Here is a 22,050-nt window from a genome sequence, read left to right on the forward strand (position 1 = left end):
TCCATCATATATACATACCACATCTCTTTTGAATTTTATTTATTTTTTATACAGCAGATTCTCATTAATTATCTATTTTATACATATTAGTGTATATATGTCAATCCCAATCTCCCAACTCATCCTACGAGGTTAAGGGGAAAACAAACCATGTTTAAAAAAATTTTTTTTTAATGTTTCAGATATATAAAAAGGTTTAAAGAAAAACATGAATGTTACAAATACAGTTATATTTAAGAACTAAAATGTTGTAAATACAATTAAAGCCTCCTCTGGACCTTTTCCAATGGAAATATCCTCTGTCCCCCAGACTATCCCAATTTATTATATTTCATTACCATCTGTGTCTTTATACGTATGTATACATCCCTAAATGATATATAATGACACATAGTTTGACATATGGTATTGTTTTGAATGTTTCTAAGCTTTATGCCGTTCTGAACAAAATACTAACAAACTGAATTCAGCAACACATAAAAAGGATTATATACCGTAGGTCCTTGTTGTTTACCTGTTTTATATACAGTAGTGTGTTCTTTTTCAGATTCTTTCCCATTACAGGTTATTACAAGATATTGAGTATAGTTCCTGGTGCTATACGTAGGCCCTTGTTGTTTACCTAGGGATCAGCTGGTCAGTTTCCACAAAATAGTCTATGATTTTGATAGAAATTATGTTGAATTTATAGATCACCTTGGGTAGTTTTGCCATCTCAACAATATCAAGACCTTCAACCCATGAACACAATATATCTTTCCATTTATGTCTTTTAAAATTTCTTTCAATGATCTTTTGGTAGTTTTTAGTGTGTCTTTCACTTCTTTTTTTTTTGCTGTACACGGGCCTCTCACTGCTGTGGCGTGTCCTGCTGCAGAGCACAGTCTCCGGACGCGCAGGCCCAGTGGCCATGGCCCACGGGCCCAGCCGCTCCACGGCACGCGGGATCCTCCCGGACTGGGGCACGAACCTGTGTCCCCTGCACCAGCAGGCGGACTCTCAACTACTGCGCCACCAGGGAAGCCCAACTTCTTTTGTAAATTTATTCCTTATTATTTTATTCTTTTTGATGCTATGATAAATGGAATTGTTTTCTCAATTTTATTTTCAGATTGTTCATTGCTACTGTATAGAAATACGATTTTTGTAAATTGATCTTATATCCTGCAAGCTTGCTGAACTCCTTTATTAGCTCCAGTAAGTTCCTGTGGATTCCTTAGGATACTTAAATGGAAATGAAAGACCCAGAATAGTCAAAACAATCTTGAAAAAGGAGGACAGAGTTGAAGGACTCACTCTTTCCAATTTTAGAACTCACTACAAAGCTACAGTACTTAAGATGATAATGGTACTGGCATAAGGATAGATATATAAATTGTAGGAATTAAACTTAGAGTTTAGAAATAAACTCTTAGCTTTGTGGTCGATTTGAGTTTCAACAAAAGTGGCAAGACAATTCAATGGGGAAAGAATAGTCTTCAACAAATGGTGCTGGGACAACTGGAGGTGCACATGCAAAATAGTGAATTTACACCCCTACCTCAAACCATACACAAAGTTAAAATGGACCAAAGACCTAAATGTAACCTAAAACTCTTAAAAGAAAGCATAGGCATACGTTCTTTTGATACTGGATTAGGCACTGGTTTCTTAGATATAACACCAAAAAATTGAACAATCAAAGAAAAAATAGATTAACTTCATCAAAATTAAAAACTTACGGGGACTTCCCTGGTGGCCCAGTAGTTAAGACTCTGTGCTTCTGATGCAGGTTTGATCCCTGGTCGGGGAACTAACATCCCACATGCAGCGCGGCACGGCCAGAAAAAAAATTGAAAACTTCTGTGCATCAAAGTTTACTATCAAGAAAGTGGAAGGATGACCCACAGAGTCAGAGAAAATATTTATAAATTGTGTATTTGTTAAGAGACTAGTATTCAGAATGTATAAAGAACTCTTAAAATTTGACAGTAAAAAGACAACCCAATTTAAAACAAAGATTTCGGTAGATCTTTCTCCAAAGAAGATACACAAATGGCCCATAAGCACATAAAAATATGCTCAATGTCAATAGTCATCATTAGGGGAATACAAATGGAAGAACACAATGAGATACCACTTCACACCCACTAGGATTGCTGGAAAAGATGGGACAATAACAAGTGTTGGCAACGATGTGAAGCAGTTGGAACCCTCATACATTGTTGGTGTGAACATAGAAATGGAACAGCTGCTTTGGAAAATAATTTGGCACTTCCTTAAAAAGTTAAACAGAGTTTCCATGACCCAGCAAGTCCACTCCTAGGAATCTATCCAAGGAAACTGAAAGCTTATGTCTATACAAAAGTTGTATGCAAATATTAATAGCAGTGTTATTCATAATAGCCATAAAGTAGAAACCACCTAAATGCCCATCACCTGATGAATGGATAGACAAAATGTGATACATCCATACAGTGGAATATTATTCAGTCATAAAAGGAATAAAGTACAGCGTGAATGAACCTTGTAAATACGCTAAGTGAAAAAAGCCAGATCCAAGAGACCATATTTTGTAATATTCCATTTATATGAAATTTCCGGATAGGCAAGCTCGTAGAGACAGAAAGTAGGTTAGTAGTTATCGGGGCTGTGAGGAGTTAACTGCTGGTGAGTATAGGTTTCTTTTGGAGATGACAGGGTTCTGGAATTAGTGGTGATGGCTGTACAACCTTGGGACTATACTAAAAAGCACTGATTTGTATACAGTAAAAGGATGATTCTTATGTGAATTATCTCTTTAAAAGAGAGGAGGAAAAATATATAAATACTCTTATAATGTGAGAGGAAGACAACCCAATAAAAAACGGACAAAAGGTATCAAATGACATTTCATAGTCATAAATTATAATAGTTAACATTTGAGGGCTAATTATATGCCTGGTGTTCAGCACTTTACAGGTAAATTTATTTAATTTTTATAATCAACCTTTGACGTAGGTACTATTATTATCCCCATTTTACAGATTAAGAAATAGGGATTAGTTAAGTTGTTTAATATTCTAGTTGATGAATATTGGACTGGGATTCAGACTCAAGAACTCATATTTTTATTCCCTACACTTTATACTGTTTTAAAGTCACACCGTTCTGTACAAGTCTTTGTGTGCCCATTGCAATTCACAGGGCAGACTCCAGCCATTGCACCATGCCTGTTGTTTTTCTCTCCAGATCCATTAATGAGATGAAACGGTTGGAGGAAATGTCAAGTACGTTTCAGAGCTCTGGAGTTGACCACCACCCTCCAGAACCAAAATCCCAAACAGAAAGGGATGAAGATTCAGGAGGCAAAGAGCAACCGTGGGAAATGGTGATGGATAAGAAACACTTCAAGCTGTGGCGGCGCCCCATTACAGGCACCCCCCTTTACCAGTACAGAGGTGAGCCCAGCTTGGCTGCTGGTAAGAGTGTTCATGCTGGCAGGTGCACAGCACTGTGTTCCTATGCTCTCTAAACTCTTCCGTTCTGGGGGTTTCTTGGGAAAATTGCCCTGTTTGTTGTTTTTCCTCTCGCAGATGACAAGAGTCTCCATGTCTTTGCTACACTTTGCTATAGGTTACCTTTGTCTTACTTTGCCGCCCCAATATGACTTCTAGTTTCTGAATCTGCCTTTAAGATCTGTCAGTCATTACAACTGAAATGCAGTTAAGTGACGAGAGTGTGGCAAACATCCCTTATTCTTTCCTGTCATTCTAGTTTTTGGAACCTACACAGATGTGACACCTCGGCAGTTCTTCAATGTTCAGGTGAGTACATTTTTCTGCCCAGATCTGGAGCCACTAAGCCTAGAAGTCCACTTGCCATGGTCCACATGAGTAATTTCTCTGACTCAGAAGACATTACATTGGCTTCAATCCATCTGTCTGTTTCTCTACCCCTCATTTCACGTCAGATGACCTCTGGGTAAACCCTTGATTTATAATTTGTCCAGTGGGGATGAGGCCAGGTCTACCCTTTTACAGAGCTGTTGGGAAGATCAAATAGAGGAATGGATTTGAGTGCTTGAATATGTTTTATATGGCTTTATAGGTTTTTTTTCTTAATTTAAGGGTAAGTTACATACCCTTTATTCCAAAATGCTTCAGTGTATATTTCCTAAAACTAGACATATTCTCCTAGCTAGCCATGGTACCATCATCAAAGTCAGTATAAATTTAACTGATGCAGCACTTACAGAATCTTTGTATTCCAGTTTTACCTACTGGCCCAACAATGTCCTCTATGGCGTTTTCTCCTTCAGTACAGATGCAGTCAGGATTTAGCAATCTGGAACTTATCTACAGTGAAGGTGTTTATTTGATAAAGATGAAGAGTATGTGTTTAAAGACTCTGTTCCTCCTTGTGGGGAAATGTATGAAAGGGGAGGTGGGATCACCCAGAGTTCTACAAAAAAATTTTTTTCCTTCCTGGAGTTTCCATGTTTTACTGGACTTTGAGTTTGATGGTTATAACACACACTACTAATACGCAAGCGCATGCTTTCCCCTAAGCACTGAATTTTGTCAATCTGTATTGAGTTTTTGTTGGTTTGGATATGTATGATATATGTCTTACTTTGAAATTCCGTAGTTACTAGTGGTGCTACATATTTTTAAAAATATGCAACTTGTATTTCTGTGAGGTGTCTGCTCATACTTTTGGACTTTCTGTTTAAAACTTTTTAGAATCGTTTCACCCATACACATTTATCTCACTGACTACTGTATTTTCCCCAGACATGTCTATTACAATATTTTTTTCTTACACTTGTCTTTTTCTTGTTAAGATTCATTTTCAAGGTAATGGGATTGGCCTACAGGAAGGGATTTTAAAAGACTCGTCTGTAGTAAACACAGCCGTGTCTTTGACACTTTGGCACTGCCTTTTAGGTCGGGTCACTGTTTCAGAAGAAGATTCTTGGGTCAGAGGCCCAAGCATCTGGAGAAGTCTTCTGCAGCTTTGTTTTGGATCTCTTGGGTCTTTATGGTCTGTTCTGTTTCCGCAGCTGGATACAGAGTATAGAAAGAAGTGGGACGCCCTGGTGATCAAGCTGGAAGTGATCGAGAGGGATGTGGTTAGTGGTTCTGAGGTTCTTCACTGGGTAACCCATTTTCCTGTGAGTATTTTCACCTCCGCTTTTACGTTTGTCATGTCCGTGTGAGGCAGAGCACTAATCCTGCCCCTCCTTTTCTTTAGTATCCAATGTACTCACGGGATTATGTTTATGTTCGGCGGTATAGTGTGGATGAGGAAAACAACGTGATGGTGTTGGTGTCACGGTATGTGTGGTGGCTGCTGCTGGGTTCCTTTAGCTTGTCCTTCATTTATGCATGTGTGATGGGAGTTTGCCTTATGAGTCAAGCCCGGGCCCTATGCATCCCAGCTAGAATGTGAGTGGGCTGGGACTGGTGACCATCTCAGAGGATTGAAGGGATACAAGCTTTTCATTAAACTAATCCTTTAGTTCCTTAATGTTGATAATTAAAAAAAGAAATGCTCTCTTCCTCAACACAAAGCCTAGTGAGCCAGGAATCACCGACTTAACTCACTGTTTTTAGTACCTAGTTTATACTCATTCATCTTTGTGACTTTTCTGATGTATTTAAAAAATTAGAGGCTGCCTTTTAGATTTTCCTCTTAACTTTAGCTCCCATGCTGTTCTGTATGTAGACATTACTTAGAGTTTCCCGCACTTCTCTCCCTCCCAGGGCCGTGGAGCACCCTAGTGTGCCAGAGTCTCCGGAATTTGTAAGGGTCAGATCATATGAATCCCAAATGGTTATCCGTCCCCACAAGTCATTTGATGAGGTGAGTTCTACATCATCCGAGAGGTGATGTGTTAGCGGCTTATGAATTTTCTCAAGGAATGCCTTTGATCTGAACTGGGGAGGGCGCAGTCGTTCTCGCACTTGACTTGCATCACCCTCCGCTGGAGCTTGTTAAAGCAGTGCTGGGCTGCGGCCTGCGAATTGGCATGTTTTGAGAAGTTCCCAGGTGAGGCTGCTGCCGCTGGCCTGGGAACCCCACTTCGGGACCCCTGCTGTAGAGTGGTGTACCTGGGAGACCTCCTGAGACAACGTAGTGATGACCCATGGCTCCCGTTACCTGAGGGACAGTTAGCAGAAGGCGACGGCCCCTGACTCATCGGCCGGTCATTAGCGGCATTGAGGAACCAGAGCGAGCACCGTTTCCATCAAAATTTCCCCACAGTGGGCAGAACACTTAACCACCTTTCTGGGCTCCTCTTTCCTTGTCTGTAAAATGAGAGAGTTAGACTAATGCTCTCTGCCTTCTTTAAAAAAATTTTTGCTTTTTAAATTTTTTTTATTTATTTATGCTGCGTTGGGTCTTCGTTGCTGCGTGCAGGCTTTCTCTGGTTACTGCGAGCGAGGGCTACTCTTCGTTGCAGTGCACGGGCTTCTCATTGTGGTGGCTTCTCTTGTTGCGGAGCATGGGCTCTAGGCGCACGGGCTTCAGTAGTTGTGGCTCACGGGCTCTAGAGCGCAGGCTCAGTAGTTGTGGCGCACAGGCTTAGTTGCTTCACGGCCTGTGGGATCTTCCTGGACCAGGGCTCGAACCCGTGTCCCCTGCACTGGCAGGCGGATTCTTAGCCACTGCGCCACCAGAGAAGTCCTGCCTTCTTTAAAATTTTATGACCTTCCTTTGAGAAGAATATTTTCTTCCACTTAGTGTGGTGTTTTACTTTGATGCTTTTGGCCAAATCTCTGGTGAGTATACATACTGATGACAGTGGTTGCTGCTTTTAGTTTTATTTACTTTATAATGGCTTTGTTTCTACCCATCACTTTTGTTTGTTTTAGAGCTGTACGACTGTTCTCTTACCATGGTTTTGTTGTTTCCAGCAGGTTGTTTTGTCTATACCACCTATAGTGGGACTTTAAGAGTGACATAAATGGTGGTTCGCCTCAGTCAGTGTGATGTTTTGCTCTTGTTTTACTGGGAGATGTGTGTTGACTTCGGTACCATTTTGAGAGCAGTATTTTTCTTTTTTCTTTTTTTTAAAAAAATATTTTATTTATTTATTTATTTATTTGGCTACACTGGCTCTTCGTTGCTGCATGCGGGCTTTCTTTAGTTGCGACGAGCGGGGGCTACTCTTCGTTGTGGTGTGCGGGCTTCTCATTGCAGTGGCTTCTCATTGTGGAGCACGGGCTCTAGAGCACGGGCTTCAGTAGTTGTGGCGCACGGGCTTAGTTGCTCCACGGCATGTGGGGTCTTCCCGGACCAGGCCTCAAACCCGTGTCCTCTGCATTGGCAGGCAGATTCTTAACCACTGCGCCACCAGGGAAGCCCTAGAGCAGTATTTTATTTATTTATTTATTTTTTTAGAGCAGTATTTTTCAAACCACGCATTGCTACCCACTAGTGGAAGACAAAATTAATTTAGTGCTTAAAGAGAAAAGGAATAAATAGAATTGAAAGTGTAAGCATATTTCATGAAACTTTTGTTTGATTACGTAAGTATGTACAAGTGTGTGTGTGAGAGAGAGAGTGAGAGAGAACTTGGTTACAGTGTAAAAAGGAGTATTTACAGTGTGTTGTAAATACAGTTAAAAAATGTTTTAAAGTCCTTGCTTTAGAAGCTAGACAAGAAGGCTGCGGTCGGTAGCTAGCTGCTTCTAGGAAGGGGAGCCTGGCTGGGGACGGTGGGAATTAGAATTGTGCCTCACTCTTTTCCTTTACGTTACTTTTGAAATTTGAACCTTGTCTGTGTAGTTCCTATTTGAAAAAAAAGTGACTTGAGTCCCAGCATTACTGCCTTTAGAAACCCTGACCATGAAACAGCTAAGGCAGAGTTTGGCACCTAGCAGAGTGTGTTGCACCCAGAAAATAACTTCTTTCAGCTGGGATGGGGGAGCAGTATGAATTATCTGTGTAAGTCTTTTAGCATATCGTGGCAAGCTCTTAAGAGAAAGGTGAGACTTGAGTTGGTTCTTATAAAAAGGTAGACTGTGGATAGAGGAAAACAGGAAGGACCCTGGAGGTAGAAGACACGATTCAACCAAAGACAAAGATAGGAATGAGCCCTGGATGTTGAGAGACTGACTCACTGCTTGAAAAGGAGGGCAGAGTTTAGGGAGGAGTGGTAATTACCTTGACCATGTGCAGAGGGTACTTGAAAACCAGGCAGCTGAGTTTGGGTTTGCCAGATGGAAAGTAGATCCTTGGGCCGAGGTATGGTGTCTTGTTAGGTTTTTTGTTTGTTTGTTTTTCGTGGCCTCCCCGCATGGCTTGCAGGATCTCAGTTCCCTCACCAGGGATTGAACCCGGGCCATGACAGTGAAAGCCCGGAATCCTAACTCCTAGGCAACAGGGAACTCCCTAGTTTTTATGGAAAATTTGAGATGTAGACAAAAGATAAAGAAGTAGAGAGTATAATGAATGAACCCTTTGTATTCATCCCCAGCTCTGACAATGACCAAACTCATGGCCAAATTTGTTTTATCTGTACTCTTTCTGTTCCCTTTCCCACTCCCCTGATTATTTTGAAGCAGATTCTAGTTTTGCTATAGAAGAACCAAAGAAGAATTCTTCTATAGAAATTTCAATATTTATCTCAAAAAGAAAAGAGATTTTTGAAAACATAATATCGTATTCCCTAATATCAAATATCCGTAGTGTTCAAATTTTCCTGATCATCCATGTATTTTTTTGTAGTTGGTTTATTTGAATCAGGATTCAGATAAGATCCAGACATTGAAATGGGTTCATACTGTCTGTAGCTTTGTATCTATCTCTTGAGTTCTTCCTCCCTTTTTTAAAATTTATTTTGGCTGCGCTGGGTCTTAGTTGCGGCACGCGGGACCTTTGTTGCAGCATGCGGGATCTTATTTGTGGCATGCATGCAGGATCTAGTTTCCCGATCAGGGATCGAAGCCAGGCCCCCTGCATTGGAAGGTGAAGTCTTAACCACTGGACCACCAGGGAAGTCCCTCCCTCCTTTTTTTCCCTTGCAGTTGTATTTATTGAAGAAGCAGGTTCTTTGTCCTGGATCTTGCTGGTTATATTTCTATAGTGTCCGTAGTGTCACTTAACATGTTTCTCTGTCCCCTGTGTTTCCTGTATATGGGTACTTAGATCTGGAGGCTTGAACAGATTCAGGTTGTTTGGGGCAAGACCACTTTATTAGAAGGAAATAATGTCTGATTGTCCCTTTCTTTGTGAATTTGGAAGTGATTAATGATTATTGCTCAGATCCACTATTTCATTAGAGGTTAACAAAATATTAATTGTGTAAATCCTCCATTCTTTCTTCATTTATTTCCATTTATTAGGTGACATACTTTAAGGGAAAATTTCCTCATTAACTATTTGGTTTCCCATAGTTCACAGAGGAAAGGGAAGTAAGAAATGCTTGATTTGTTTCCTTCATTTACTAGTTTTTAAAATAATGAATTGGTTCTTTCAGCTAGCAGTCCTTCAAAGGTAAAGTTTTTTTTTTTTTAAGAAATGCCATTAGAAACTCACAAATTTAAACATACTTGGTTGGTTTTAGTCCGTTCCCAGTTATTCTTATCGGTGTTCAAATTGTCCCATTTTTGGTCATTAGGAGCCTCTTCTTACTGACTGGAGTCCTTTTGACTTGACCTCAGGACTCGCCTGGTTTCTGGTGTTATAAGATGTTCCCGGTTCACCTTGTATATTTTTAGGTGTAAACCTGGAAATGAGCATTTCTTCTGGGAGACCTGGTTCCCTCTAAGGAAATGTCATTTAAATACCACAGTTTGGCTTCTAGGAGTTCTCACGGCTCTGGGCCTACTCATTGTTTTTAGGCCTTTTCAGAAGGTAGCACTAAGTAATAAATTTTGTTTGTTTTAAAGATACATCCTAAGTGCACACAAGTACTTTTAACTCAAAATTTAGGACTGTAGGGTATATGTCTTGTTGTCTTTAGGATATGTATGCACTGTGAAAAATGTTGAGGCTTTTTTTTTTTTTAAAGATTTATTTTATTTATATTTGGCTACATCGGGCCTTAGTTGTGGCACGCGGGATCTTTTGTTATGGCGTGCGGGTTTTTCTCTTCTCTAGTTGTGGCATGCGGGGTCCAGAGCACGTGGGCTCTGTACTTTGCAGCACGCAGGCTCTCTAGTTTGAGGCGTGCTAGCTCCCTAGTTGTGGCGCACGGGCTTAGTTGCCCTGTGGCATGTGGGATCTTAGTTCCCTGACCAGGGATCAAACCTGTGTCTCCTGCATTGTAAGGCGGATTCTTTACCACTGGACCACCAGGGAAGTCCCCAAAATGTTGAGTTTTAAGGTCACTTGAAATAGGTCCTCTCTTCGTGGTTTTTCCTATCAACTCAGTTCATAGTTAGGTTCCTTGTTGTCTACTTTTTATTTTTAGATAAGTGCTTTTTAAATATAATTTTGTTTTATTAAATAATAAAAAATTGTGTTTTCAAAGTCAAATATGTAAAATAAGAAATAGAGTGATTTGCTTATATCCCTGTTCCATCTACCGAGTTCCTTCCTTCTTCCTGTAGGTAACCACTGTTTTCAGTTCTGACTTCTTTTTTTTCCGTATAAGCAGTAGTGGATGATCTCTTACCCCTTTGGGTGGAGCATAATTGGTTCAGACCTCTCCTGGGATCGGGACACCTGTGAATCTCTTAAATCCCTGTCCTTCACTGTACCAATGAGAGGTTGAGCCAGAGAGAATGGGTGCATGGGCCCTGTGGTCAGAATTCTGGGTTCATGTTGGCTCTCGTTGAGTATGTGGGTGACCTTGGGCAAAGTCCCTTAACCTCTTTGTGCCCAGTTTCCTCATCTGTAAAATGGGAGATATTGGTGCCTATATTATAGGATCGTTGTGAGGGGTTGAAGCAGTTCCTGACACGTGGTTAAGTGCTGTGTACATGTTTGCTGTTAGCAGTAATAGTAGTAGAGTCCATATCATTTTGGTAAAGATTAAGATATTAAACACTGGGGGTATGTGTTGGGGTCCTCAGGATCACACCCCCACTCGCAGATCGAGCAGAAGGACGCCCAGGGCGCAGCGTATAGTTTTACTCATGGCTGAGATTTATTGCAGTGATGGAAAGATGCACAGCTGGATCAAGAGGGGAGGACACAGGCGGGGTCCGGAGGAACCCACTGCAGTCTCCCCATGCCCTCCCTCCCGTGAGGGCCCACGGAGCACATCCTCTCCCAGCTGCAACATGCGTGCGATGTTTCTACCCAGGGAAGCCCAGTAGAGACTCAGCGCCCAAGATTTGTACTGGGGGCTGGTCACATGAACGCCCTCTGCCTAGCGTGTCCTAAAATCCCAGACCCCCAGGAGGAAAGCAGGTGCTCAGTATGAAGTGCATTGTTTGTGCAGAGGAGACACAGGGAGCCCCCCTTAGCACTTAGCTGTTGACTGGAGCCAAGTTCCCAGACACCAGCCAGGGCCAACCTCGTGAGATGGTAACCTCTCAGGTCTTCAGTGTTCACTCTCTTTTGCTCACAGCGAAAAACTGCCACTCTCCGCCTCAGAGTCAGATCTTGGTTATTCTGTGGTACTGGATATGGAGGCTCTGGGGGTAGTTCAGGTACCTTCATCTTTGCTGTTTTTCTTTTCCAGAATGGCTTTGACTACTTGCTGACGTACAGTGACAATCCCCAGACAGTGTTTCCTCGCTACTGCGTTAGTTGGATGGTTTCCAGTGGTGAGTGGGCGCTTGTGTACAGGGCCTGGACCTGGGCTGAACATTTTGTTTTTCTCTAGCTTATTGGTGGCTTCAAGGAGATCAGTACTTGTCTCACTGGAGCCCTTCCGAGTTCATTGTTGAATACTACCTTGAAGGTAGTAAAGCCTCCAGCTGCGGTTTGGAGGGGTAAGAATTCTGGAGACCCAAAAAGGAACTTATGCCCAGAGGCAAGCTGAAGAACATTTGCTTAATATGGACTGTGTACATTAATGCATTTAACATTTTTCTTCTTAGTGTGGAAAGCCATAAATCTGGCATAGAAAATTTGGTTGTAGGACAGTCACCTGGAGAAAGGGGGCCATCACCCTTCTTACTTAACGGAGGCTACACATCACTGCTGTGACTGCATCTTTCCCTTCCAATCTCTTGCCTTAAAAGCAGCCTCACGTGATTTTCTTTCTTCTGGTTCTCTGTAGGCGGCTTCTTACACCTCGGGGGGAGAATGGAGAGGAGATTAGGTGTTTCCGTTTGACATTTCTCTGAACAAAATCGGCAGATATTCACGCTGTGCCACTGATAAATGATATTTTGATCACATAAGAGAGCCTTTGGGGATTTATGTGGCCTGATCAGTACCCCTTTTCAAAGGATCTCAGAGGTCATGGGTTGTTTTCACTCCCTAAAAGTTTTGGTTGTCTCTCAGTCCATCTGTGATCTCTCTAAGGAGGCACTGACTCCTTACCAGGAAAGAGATAGGCCCTTCTAATTTTGAGCCTACTGTTGGTTTGTGTGTCAGTCTACCCAGATTTCCCTCTCTCCCAACAGGCATGCCAGATTTCCTGGAGAAGCTGCACATGGCCACTCTGAAAGCCAAGAACATGGAGATCAAAGTAAAGGACTATATCTCGTCTAAGCCTCTGGAAGTGGGTAGTGAAGCCAAGGCCACCGCCCCATCTTCTGAGCGGAAGAGTGAGGGTAGCTGTGGCCCTGCCCGGATTGAGTACGCCTGAAGGACTTTCAGATAAGTAGGGACAGGCTGCTTCTAGCCCTGTCTCCGTGTCTTATCACTCGCTCTGTTGCAGAACAAACAGGACGTGTATTTGAAGGTGTCTGCTGTAACCACCAGTGCAAGATAATTCAGTCCTGGTGTCCGGTCTTGTTCAGAACCCTACTGCTGTTTATTAAAACAGAAGAAGGACGCATCCGAGGGGGCATCGTCATATTCTCAGGCCAAGCATTTGGAAATTTGGCGTTTCGCTGAGCTAATCTGGAACAAGCCTGTCACCTCAGGCCAGAGGGGACAACATCTTTTACTTCCTCTGCCCACATTCCATTCTCAGCCTCGGTTCCGCAGCACTCTGGGTCCCTCGGCTCTGGAGGTCCCGCTGGGCCCCCTGGACAGTTGGTCTTCGGTGAGGGATAGTGGGGAGTGCTCTTGGCTGCGGTCCCGGTGTTGAGTGGTGTGAACTGTTGCCGGGCAGCGTAAGTGCCTCGTCCTCACCTTCTCCTGTCTTTAGGGACATAAAGTTTGGACCGAGAAATATCACTCTTGGCCTCCCATTCACACCCCATTGACTCCCTCTACCCAGAGCAGTTTCCTTTGAGTTGACCAGTTCTTCTGTATTCGTGTGCTGTATTCGTCTGGGTCGTTGCCTCCTCCCGCAGGCCGATTACCAAGAACACTGGGAGACGGTGGCTCTCTGTATCATCGGTGTTTTTGATGGGGTCAGTGGAGATGCTCGACACGTTACACTTTAGCTCTGTTTTTTTTTTTTTTTTTAACCTTTGTGTTAAACAGTGGGAATTGGGGAGTTGAATAGGATTTTTCCATAGTCTGTATAGAAAACACCATTTTGATTGAGGCGTTATTTTTCACACTTCAGGTTTGACTGGATGCTAAGCACTTGCCCGTCCTGGAAGGCTTAAAGGCAGAGGAGTGGGGATTGGGCGCCTCCCTTAGAGCTCTCAGAGCTGTAGACAAGCTGTGTGAACAGCTAGAAGGAAGCTTGTCCCAAGTGCTAATATAGAGGGGGATGTGGTTTATGTGACCCTCTTGTCCCTCTGAGAAGCTTTTCCTCCTCTTCTAAGCTAAAATAAGAGCAAACTACGCTGTTCAGATAAAGTCACAACCAGATGGGATCAGTCTGACTGGAGAATCGGGAACAGCTTTCAAATCCTCCTCCCTCCCCTTATTTCTTAGAATTTGAATGACCAGGTTGCTCCCCACCCCACTCGCTACCCTTTTGCGTTGTTGAAAGGGGAGCTAAACCTGAGACGAACTTTAAGCCCCTCGACCTTTCTGTTGCCTAAGTACGGTGCCAAGGAAAATGCCTGCCCCGGTGTTTCAAGTCTTGCGTTCTCTGCGTCGTTGGCAGAGCAGGGAGATGCATCCGGCAGTCCCAGCTTCTTTTCGTTGATTGTGTCTCTCTCCTCATCCCCAGGGCCTGACAGACCAGGAAGAGTCCCTCGGTTATGTTGGAAGTTAGCGCCTGTGATTGTTGGGACGTGGGTGGCGTGGGCGAGTGGTGTGAGTGCACATGTGATAAGGGGCTGGGCGTTGCCCATACGCTTTTTGGCAATTTGACTCTGCACTTGGGGTTGGTCTATACAATTGCTTATGTCATTGTAATGATTTCACTCCTGTGACATTTTTATCAAATGTGTGAATAAATACATAAAGATTGGTATGAAAGAGTGTGTCTTTGGACAGATGTTGGTGGGGAAATCTTGCATACTGGGCTTATTATTTCTTCCTGATCATAAAGTTGAAGTGTGTTTCTGCTCGTAGAGTTGGCACTTGGAAGTGGCAGGGCTTGGTCTTTCTTGGCGGTAACTGACACACCGCTCACTACCTTTTCTAGACTGTAAGCCCTTTCCAGGTGACCAGTTTGGCAACTGAAAACAAACCACCTGTTTGTGCTTCTTTGTCTTGATCTACTAGTAACCCACACCCTTTGCTTTAAAAGAAGGATTGACTTGGAGGAAACAGAGTTAGAGCTTTGCTGGGAGGGAGTGAGGAGAGGAGGGGACTCGGGCCCGGGGCTGGAGTCGGGGGTGCTGGAGAGGGAGGGTGGTGAGCGCGAAACCCAGGGCATGGTTAGGTCACACAGGCAGTTCTGCTGGAATGCGGATTTGTGCCAAGGTGATTGATACGTTAGAGACACTGAGCATAGCATGAATTTTGAGTTTATGTGTAATTTTTGCCTGTGGGAGACAAGAGGTGAACACGGATGCACATCCAAACTACGACAGCTCTTTCCTCCACATTGCTCTCAGATGATCTCTGGAAAGAAATCTGTGCTGGAAGACTACTTGTCAGAGGTCGTATGCTGTGGGTGCACGTGTGTGTGTATAGTCTCACATTTGTTTCTTTGTTTTGTTTTGTTTTTTTGAATATTTATTTATTTATTTGGCTGTGCGGGTCTTAGTCGCAGCATGCATGAGGGATCTAGCTCAACGACCAGGGACTGAACCCAGGCCCCCTGCACAGGGAGCACGGAGTCTTAACCACTGGACCACTAGGGAAGTCCCTGTGTAGCCTCACATTTGGAGAGTTGGTCGCACTGGCCTTCAGCCTGCTGTGGAGGCCTCTGCTCAGCACCCCTGCCATTCTCCAGGCTCTGCGTGAACACTTCCACTGAGAAGCAGCTGAGTTCTTGACTGAGCAGCATTTCTGTTGTCGGATAGCTCCGGCTTTCAGAACGTTCTTTACGTTGAGACCAAATGGGCCTCATACTGTCTACCGATGGGTCAAGCCCTGTCCTTGGAGCAACACTGAAAACTCCCATGGGATAGCGCTTCATATTCTTTTTTTTTTTTTTTTTTTTTTTTTCCGTACACGGGCCTCTCACTGTTGTGGCCTCTCCCGTTGCGGAGCACAGGCTCCGGACATGCAGGCTCAGCGGCCATGGCTCACGGGCTCAGCCGCTCCGCTGCATGAGGGATCTTCCCGGACCGGGGCACGAATCCGTGTCCCCTGCATCGGTAGGTGGACTGTCAACCACTGCGCCACCAGGGAAGCCCTAGCGCTTCATATTCTTGAAGACGGTGCTCATGTGACAGCTTTTCCCAGGCTTTATGTCACCAGCAGCTTCAAAAATCCTCCAACTTTTTATTTTGAACAATTTCATACATATAGAAAAGTTGAAAGAGTAATAAAAAAAAACCTTATATACCCTTTCCATACCTTTGCTGGTTGTTAACAAAGGCTTTATCTTCCTCTCTGTATACACTTTGCTATGACTGGACTGTGTCCTAAAATTCATATGCTGGGGCCCTAACTCCAACATGATGGTGGAGATGTGGCCTTTGGAACGTGATAGGTTTAGATGAGGTCATGAGGGTGGGTCCCCATTATGGAATTAGTGCCCTTATACGAAGAGCTGCCAGAGGCTTCTTCTCCCTCTCCACCGTGTGAGGACACAGAGGTTGGAAAGCCAGAGAGAGCTCTCACCAGGAAATGGAATCGATAGCATCTCGATCTTGGATGTTCGGCCTCCAGAACTGTGAGAAATAAATTTCTGTTGTTTAAGCCACTTAGTCTGTGGTATTTTGTTATGGTGGCCTAATTAGATTAATACACTTTTTCATGACCATTTGAAACTAAGTTGCAAACATATTTCACCCCTAAATACTGAAACATGCTTTTTCCCCCCCCCCTGCGCCATGCAGCATGTGGGCTCTTAGTTCCCTGACCAGGGGTCAAACCCATGCCCCCTGCAGTGAAAGCACGAAGTCCTAACCCCTGGCCTGCCAGGGAAGTCCCCGAGCATGCTTTCTTATAATAGGGGTATTCTGTGTAACCACAATGCCATTAACACACAGATAAACAATGTCATAATATCTAATAATTCAGTCCATATTAAAATTTCCCGTTGCCCCCTCTATGACTCTAGCAAACTCCCCTTAAGTAGTTGTGGCACACAGGCTCAGCAGTTGTGGCGCACGGGCTTAGTTCCGCAGCATGTGGGATCTTCCCGGACCGGGCTCGAACCCCTGTCCCCTGCATTGGCAGGCGGATTCTTAACCACAGAGCCACAAGGGGAGTCTAGGAAATGCTTTTCAAAATGAAAATATCCTTCATAAAATTTGAGAACTCTGATTTCTAACAAATAAGCTTGAAAAATATCTAAAAAATTAAACTATAACCTCTGGATGGAAGTGATTTTGATGTAAAATGTGCCTGTTTTTACAAACCTCAGTGGTACTTGATAGAGCATCATTCCAAAGGGACTCCCAGGCCACACACTGTCACAGTTGCTTTAATAACCTCATTCTGGTTGATTCTGGTCTACAAATGCATTTAAAATTTTTTTCAGACAGATAACTTATAAATGACCTAACGTCTATTGTTTTTTGATAAATTTATTTTTTATTTATTTTTGGCTGGGTTGGGTCTTCGTTGCTGCGCGGGCTTTCTCTAGTTGGGGCGAGTGGGGGCTATTCTTCGTTGCGGTGCACAGGCTTCTCATTGCGGTGGCTTCTCGTTGCGGAGCACAGACTCTAGGCACATGGGCTTCAGTAGTTGTGGCATAAGGGCTTCGTTGCTCCGCGGCATGTGGGACCTTCCCGGACCAGGGCTCGAACCCGTGTCCCTTGCGTTGGCAGGTGGATTCTTAACCACTGCGCCACCAGGGAAGTCCCTTATCATCTATTTTTAAAGAGCCTCACCATACCTAAAAAGGTAGGGTGGATGTTTGAAAGTAGTAATGTTTGGGTGTTTTTATGGTTAATGTATTTTACCATATCTTAAAACTCTGCTGTTTACCATGTCTTAAAACTCTCTGCTCTAACATGAGTTAGGATTATGTTCATCCTTGAGGGACAGAAACCCACAATATGGCCTAAACAAGACTAACGTTGATGTTCTTTTCTGAATGTAGCCGGTCCAGGGCTGGCATGGTGGCTCCGTGGTCGTCCCAGACTCAGGCTCCTACAGTCATGTCCTGCCCTCATCACACGGAGGTGGATTCAGTTACATCAGACTCTCTGGGGTGAGACCCAAGCATTGTGTTATAATTCTAGATATATTATAGTTTGTCAGTGCTCTTCCTAAAAGGTGGAGCCCAGGACTACACTTGACTCTTCCCTGGCAGGTGAGGATCGTGAGGACGGGGCCTGTGTCAGCTCAGTGCCCAGTGGGGCCTGCTTCCCCTCCAGCCATCACGTCTGTGCTCTGCCAGTGGGAAGGAGAAAGGGGAAAAGAATGTCTGTCCCCTTGAGGATCCTTCCCAGAGTGGCACATCATTGCTGCTTAAAACCACAGGGACCAGAACTTAGGCCAAAGACCACACCCAGCTGCTGAGAAGTAGACTATACTTTGAGCAGCCATGTACCCAGTAAAAATTCAGAGGTCAGGAATTCCCTGGTGGTCCAATGGTTAGGACTCGGCACTTTCACTGCCAGGGCCCGGGTTCGATCCCTGGTCGGGGAACTAAAATCCTGCAAGACGTGCAGCGCAGCCAAAAAAAAAAAAAAAAAAAAAATTCAGAGGTCATTTTGCTGAGGAAGAAGGAGAGAACGGAAATGGGGGCAGCTGGTAGGCTTTGCCAATTTACAGCTAAGACACACCTCCAACTTTAAGTGCATCACTTCAAAGACTGGACTCAGTTAAAAAGGCAAAGATGCCAGGAGATATTCTAGTTTGCTAGGGCTGCCATAACAAAGTACCACAAACTGAGTGGCTTGAGCAACAGAAATGTGTCGTCTTCCCAGTCCTGGAGGCCGGAAGTCTGAGATCAAGGTGTCAGCAGGGTTGGCCTCCCCCAGCTTCTGGTGGTTGGTGCCATCCTTGGCTTCCCTTGGCTTCTAGATGCATCCCCTCACCTCTGCCTTAACGCTCACGTGGCATTCTCCCTCTGTGCATGTGTCTATGTCCAGATTTCCCCTTTTTGTAAGGACACTGGTCATATTGGTGACAAGCCCATTCTATTCCAGTATAACCTCATCTTAACCTAATGACATCTCAATAGCACTTATTTCGAAATAAGGCCACATTCCGTGGTGTTGGGGGGTAAGGACTTCAACATAGGAGTTTTGAGGGGACACAATTCAACCCGTAACAAGGGGAGATCGCAGAGAACTCCATTTCAGAACGACTTTTCAAAAGCAATAACCCCTCACGGAGTCCAGAACGACTTCCCTGCCTGGCCTGGCTCACCTGTCCTGAACTTCACTGTGGCAGCAGCAGGGGGCAGGGCTGCACCGCCCGCCAGGAGCCGTTTCTCAGGCCGCCTGTGACTGTTGGAAGACTTCACAGCTCATCGAAACCAATGGTTCACTGCGGTCTCCTTGGGCACCACCATCCCTCCCTCAAAGCCTGCACTGGCATCAAGACCTATGAATAAACGAGAGAGGAAGTGGGTCAGACGACCACAGCCTGTGTGGGTGTGTGGAGTTGGTTGGTGGGAAGAGGAGGCCAAGGGCAAGTGGAGGTTTGCAGGCCCCAGCCTGGGCCGGAGTGTGCGCCTGGGAGAGACAGGTGTGGATAAGGAGAGAGCTCCACTTTGCTGCCCTCCAGGCTTCCTGCTCTGAGGGGCCAATACCAGTCCCAAGCTAGGAGGAGGGTTGGCTTCTCCAGACCCAGCCAGGGCTGGCAGGCCAAGTGGAGGACCCCGCTGTTTGATGTTCCATCCTCCAGCTATCATTCCTGCATTTCCTGTTATAATGCTTGTCCGATGGCTGTATTTCTGTGCCTAGCAAGAAGGCAGGATGTGGTGATATTCAGCAAGGAATTACTGAACGCCCACTCTGTGCCTGTGACTTTGAAGAGAATTGTGAAGCAGCTGGGCAGACGGCATGGGAGTGGACAGAATTAAACAGCACCGAGAACCAACGGTGGGCCCGTTCTGTGTGGCCCGTTCTGTGTGGCAGGGGCAGGGCAGCTGGTGTGGGTGGGACTCCATTCACAAGACCAACAGACAGCCTGGGACATATTTAAACCAGTGTCGTGCTGATGCATCCCTGAGACCTTTTTTTTTTTTTAATAAATTGGGATTTTATTCCTGGATTATTATTAATTTTTACATAATATGACTTTTCTTCAAAAGCTTCTTTAGTTTCTTTTTGGTGTTTTGCTTTTTAATTGAAGCATACTTGATTTACAATTTTTTTTTTTCTTTTTGGCTGTGCCACACAGCATGCGGGATCTTAGTTCCCGACCAGGGATCGAACCCACAGTCCCTGCAGTGGAAGCATGGAGTCTTAACCACTGGCCCGCCTGGGAAGTCCCAAATTTGTTTTCTAACTGGAGTATAGTTGAGTGAGTCAGTGGTACATATACTTGTATCCATTCTTTTTTAATGACCTATATATATCCATATAGGTCATTACAGAGTATTGAGTAGAGTTCCCTGTGCCATACAGTAGGTTCTTATTAGTTATCTATTTTATATATAGTAGTGTGTATATGTCCATCCCAGTCTCCCAATGTATCCCTCCTGCCCACCCCCCCACCCCCACTGAGAACATTCTTGACACTCCTTTGGATTTTGCCTTCATACTCTTTTATTTTCCAAAGTAATACCTATGTGACTAAAAAGGTAATAAATTTATTTTATACATAAAAATATAAAGAAAAATTATCTAGAATCCTTACAAGTTAGAGATTCAGTGTCTTTTTCCTACTTACTTGCATCTCTACATAATTCTGTGCAGTTTTATCTAAGCATTCATGTACACAGTTTAAAAAGTCAATTCTTTTTTTTTTTGCTTTTAAAATGTTTATTATATAAGTTTCAGGTGTACAGCATTGCAGTTCAACATCTGTATACACTACAGAATGATCCCTCACCATACACTTGATCCCTTTACCCGTTTCTCCACCTCCCAACCCCCCACCTCTGTTAATCAGTAATCTGTTCTCTGTTATCTATGAGTTTGTTATTGTTTTATTATGTTGTTTTTGTTTTTTTTAGATTCCATTGTATGAGTGAAATCACACGGTATTTGTCTTTCTCCATCTGACTTATTTCACCTAGGATAATACCTTCAAAGTCAATTCGTGTTGCAAATGGCAGGAGTTCATTTTTTTTATGGCTGAATAATATTAATAATGGCTGAATTATAATAATCCATTGTATAAATATACCACATCTTCTTTATCCATTTATCCATCAATGAACACGTAGGTTGTTTGCATATCTAAAAAGCCAAATAGTTCTTACAAAGTTTCTTGCAAAAACCTCTCTCCTATTACTTCCCCCCGCCCGCCCGCCCAGGAACAGCCAGGCTCGCCTCTCAAAGGGCATGATACTGGTATTTTCCTCCAGGTCTCTAAATAATGGGCTTATATTACCACACCCTGACTTTTTTCTTTATTTAACATCTTTATTGGAGTATAATTGCTTTACAATTGTGTGCTAGTTTCTGCTTCATAGCAAAGTGAATCAGTTATACATATGTCCCCATATCTCTTCCCTCTTGCATCTCCCTCCCTCCCTCCCTATCCCACCCCTCTAGGTGGTCACAAAGCACCGAGCTGATCTCCCTGTGCTATGCGGCTGCTTCCCACTAGCTATCTATTTTACATTTGGTAAAATATATTCACCTGTTGAGGGGCATTTGTATTGCTCCCAGTTTTTTGGCTATTATAAAGAGAGCTGCTATAAACATTTATGTACAAGTCTTTGTGTGAATATGTTTCTGAGTGGTTTTTTTTGGTAAATACCTGGAAGAGGAATGGCTTAGTTGTATTGTAGCTGCATGTTTAAATATTCTTAGGTAACCACCAAACCATTGCCAAAATGGTTGTAATATTTTATATCCCCACCAGCAGTGTATGAGTGTTCCAGTTTCTCCAACTCTTTGCCAAAGCTTGTTATGGCCAGTCTTCTCATTATACTTTTAATTTGCATTTCCCTAATGACTAATGGTATTTATTTATTTATTTATTTATGGCTGCGGGATGCGGGATCTTAATTCCACGACCAGGGATCGAACCCAGTCCCTCTGCATTGGGAGTGTGGGGTCTTAACCACTGGACCACCAGGGAAGTCCCTTCTAATGACTAATAATATTTAGTATCTATATGTGCTTATTGGCATTCAAGAATCTTCTTCTATGAAGTGTCATTTGAAATCATTTGCTCCTTTTTTATTGGGTTGTTTGTCTTATTACACTGTAAGAGGTCTTTTTTAATGATTTTTTTTTAAATGTATTTTATTTTATTTTTGGCTGCACTGGGTCTTCGTTGCTACGCGGGCTTTCTCTAGTTGCGGCGAGCAGGGGCTGCTCTTCATTGCAGTGCACGGGCTTCTTCTTTAACCACTGTGCCACCAGGGAAGCCTGGTAACTCTATGTTTAACTTTTTGAGAAACGCCAAATTGTTTTCCAAAGCAGCTGCACCATTTTACATCCCCACTAGCAAATTATGGGGGTTCCA

The 22,050-nt window shown here is 43.7% G+C and overlaps 1 protein-coding gene across 2 annotated transcripts in view; it reads left to right on the plus strand.

The window, feature by feature from the left end:
• STARD7 (StAR related lipid transfer domain containing 7) overlaps window positions 1–21,104 on the plus strand; it is a 40,338-nt gene extending 19,234 nt beyond the window's left edge. For both annotated transcript variants that reach the window (XM_089922754.1, XM_022598939.3), the window contains 7 exons: window positions 3,211–3,419; window positions 3,736–3,785; window positions 5,024–5,134; window positions 5,215–5,297; window positions 5,727–5,826; window positions 11,603–11,687; window positions 12,495–21,104. In XM_089922754.1, the coding sequence (XP_089778880.1) occupies window positions 3,211–3,419; window positions 3,736–3,785; window positions 5,024–5,134; window positions 5,215–5,297; window positions 5,727–5,826; window positions 11,603–11,687; window positions 12,495–12,679 (823 nt within the window). In that variant the 3' untranslated portion in view covers window positions 12,680–21,104. The remainder of the gene's footprint in view (window positions 1–3,210; window positions 3,420–3,735; window positions 3,786–5,023; window positions 5,135–5,214; window positions 5,298–5,726; window positions 5,827–11,602; window positions 11,688–12,494) is intronic.
• The last annotated feature ends 946 nt before the right edge of the window (window positions 21,105–22,050 follow it).

This window comes from Delphinapterus leucas, chromosome 13 (assembly GCF_059928025.1).
Source record: "Delphinapterus leucas isolate spDelLeu-1000000601 "Yukka" chromosome 13, BTC_Dleu_Yukka2, whole genome shotgun sequence".
In the NCBI taxonomy this organism is placed as follows: Eukaryota; Metazoa; Chordata; class Mammalia; order Artiodactyla; family Monodontidae; genus Delphinapterus; species Delphinapterus leucas.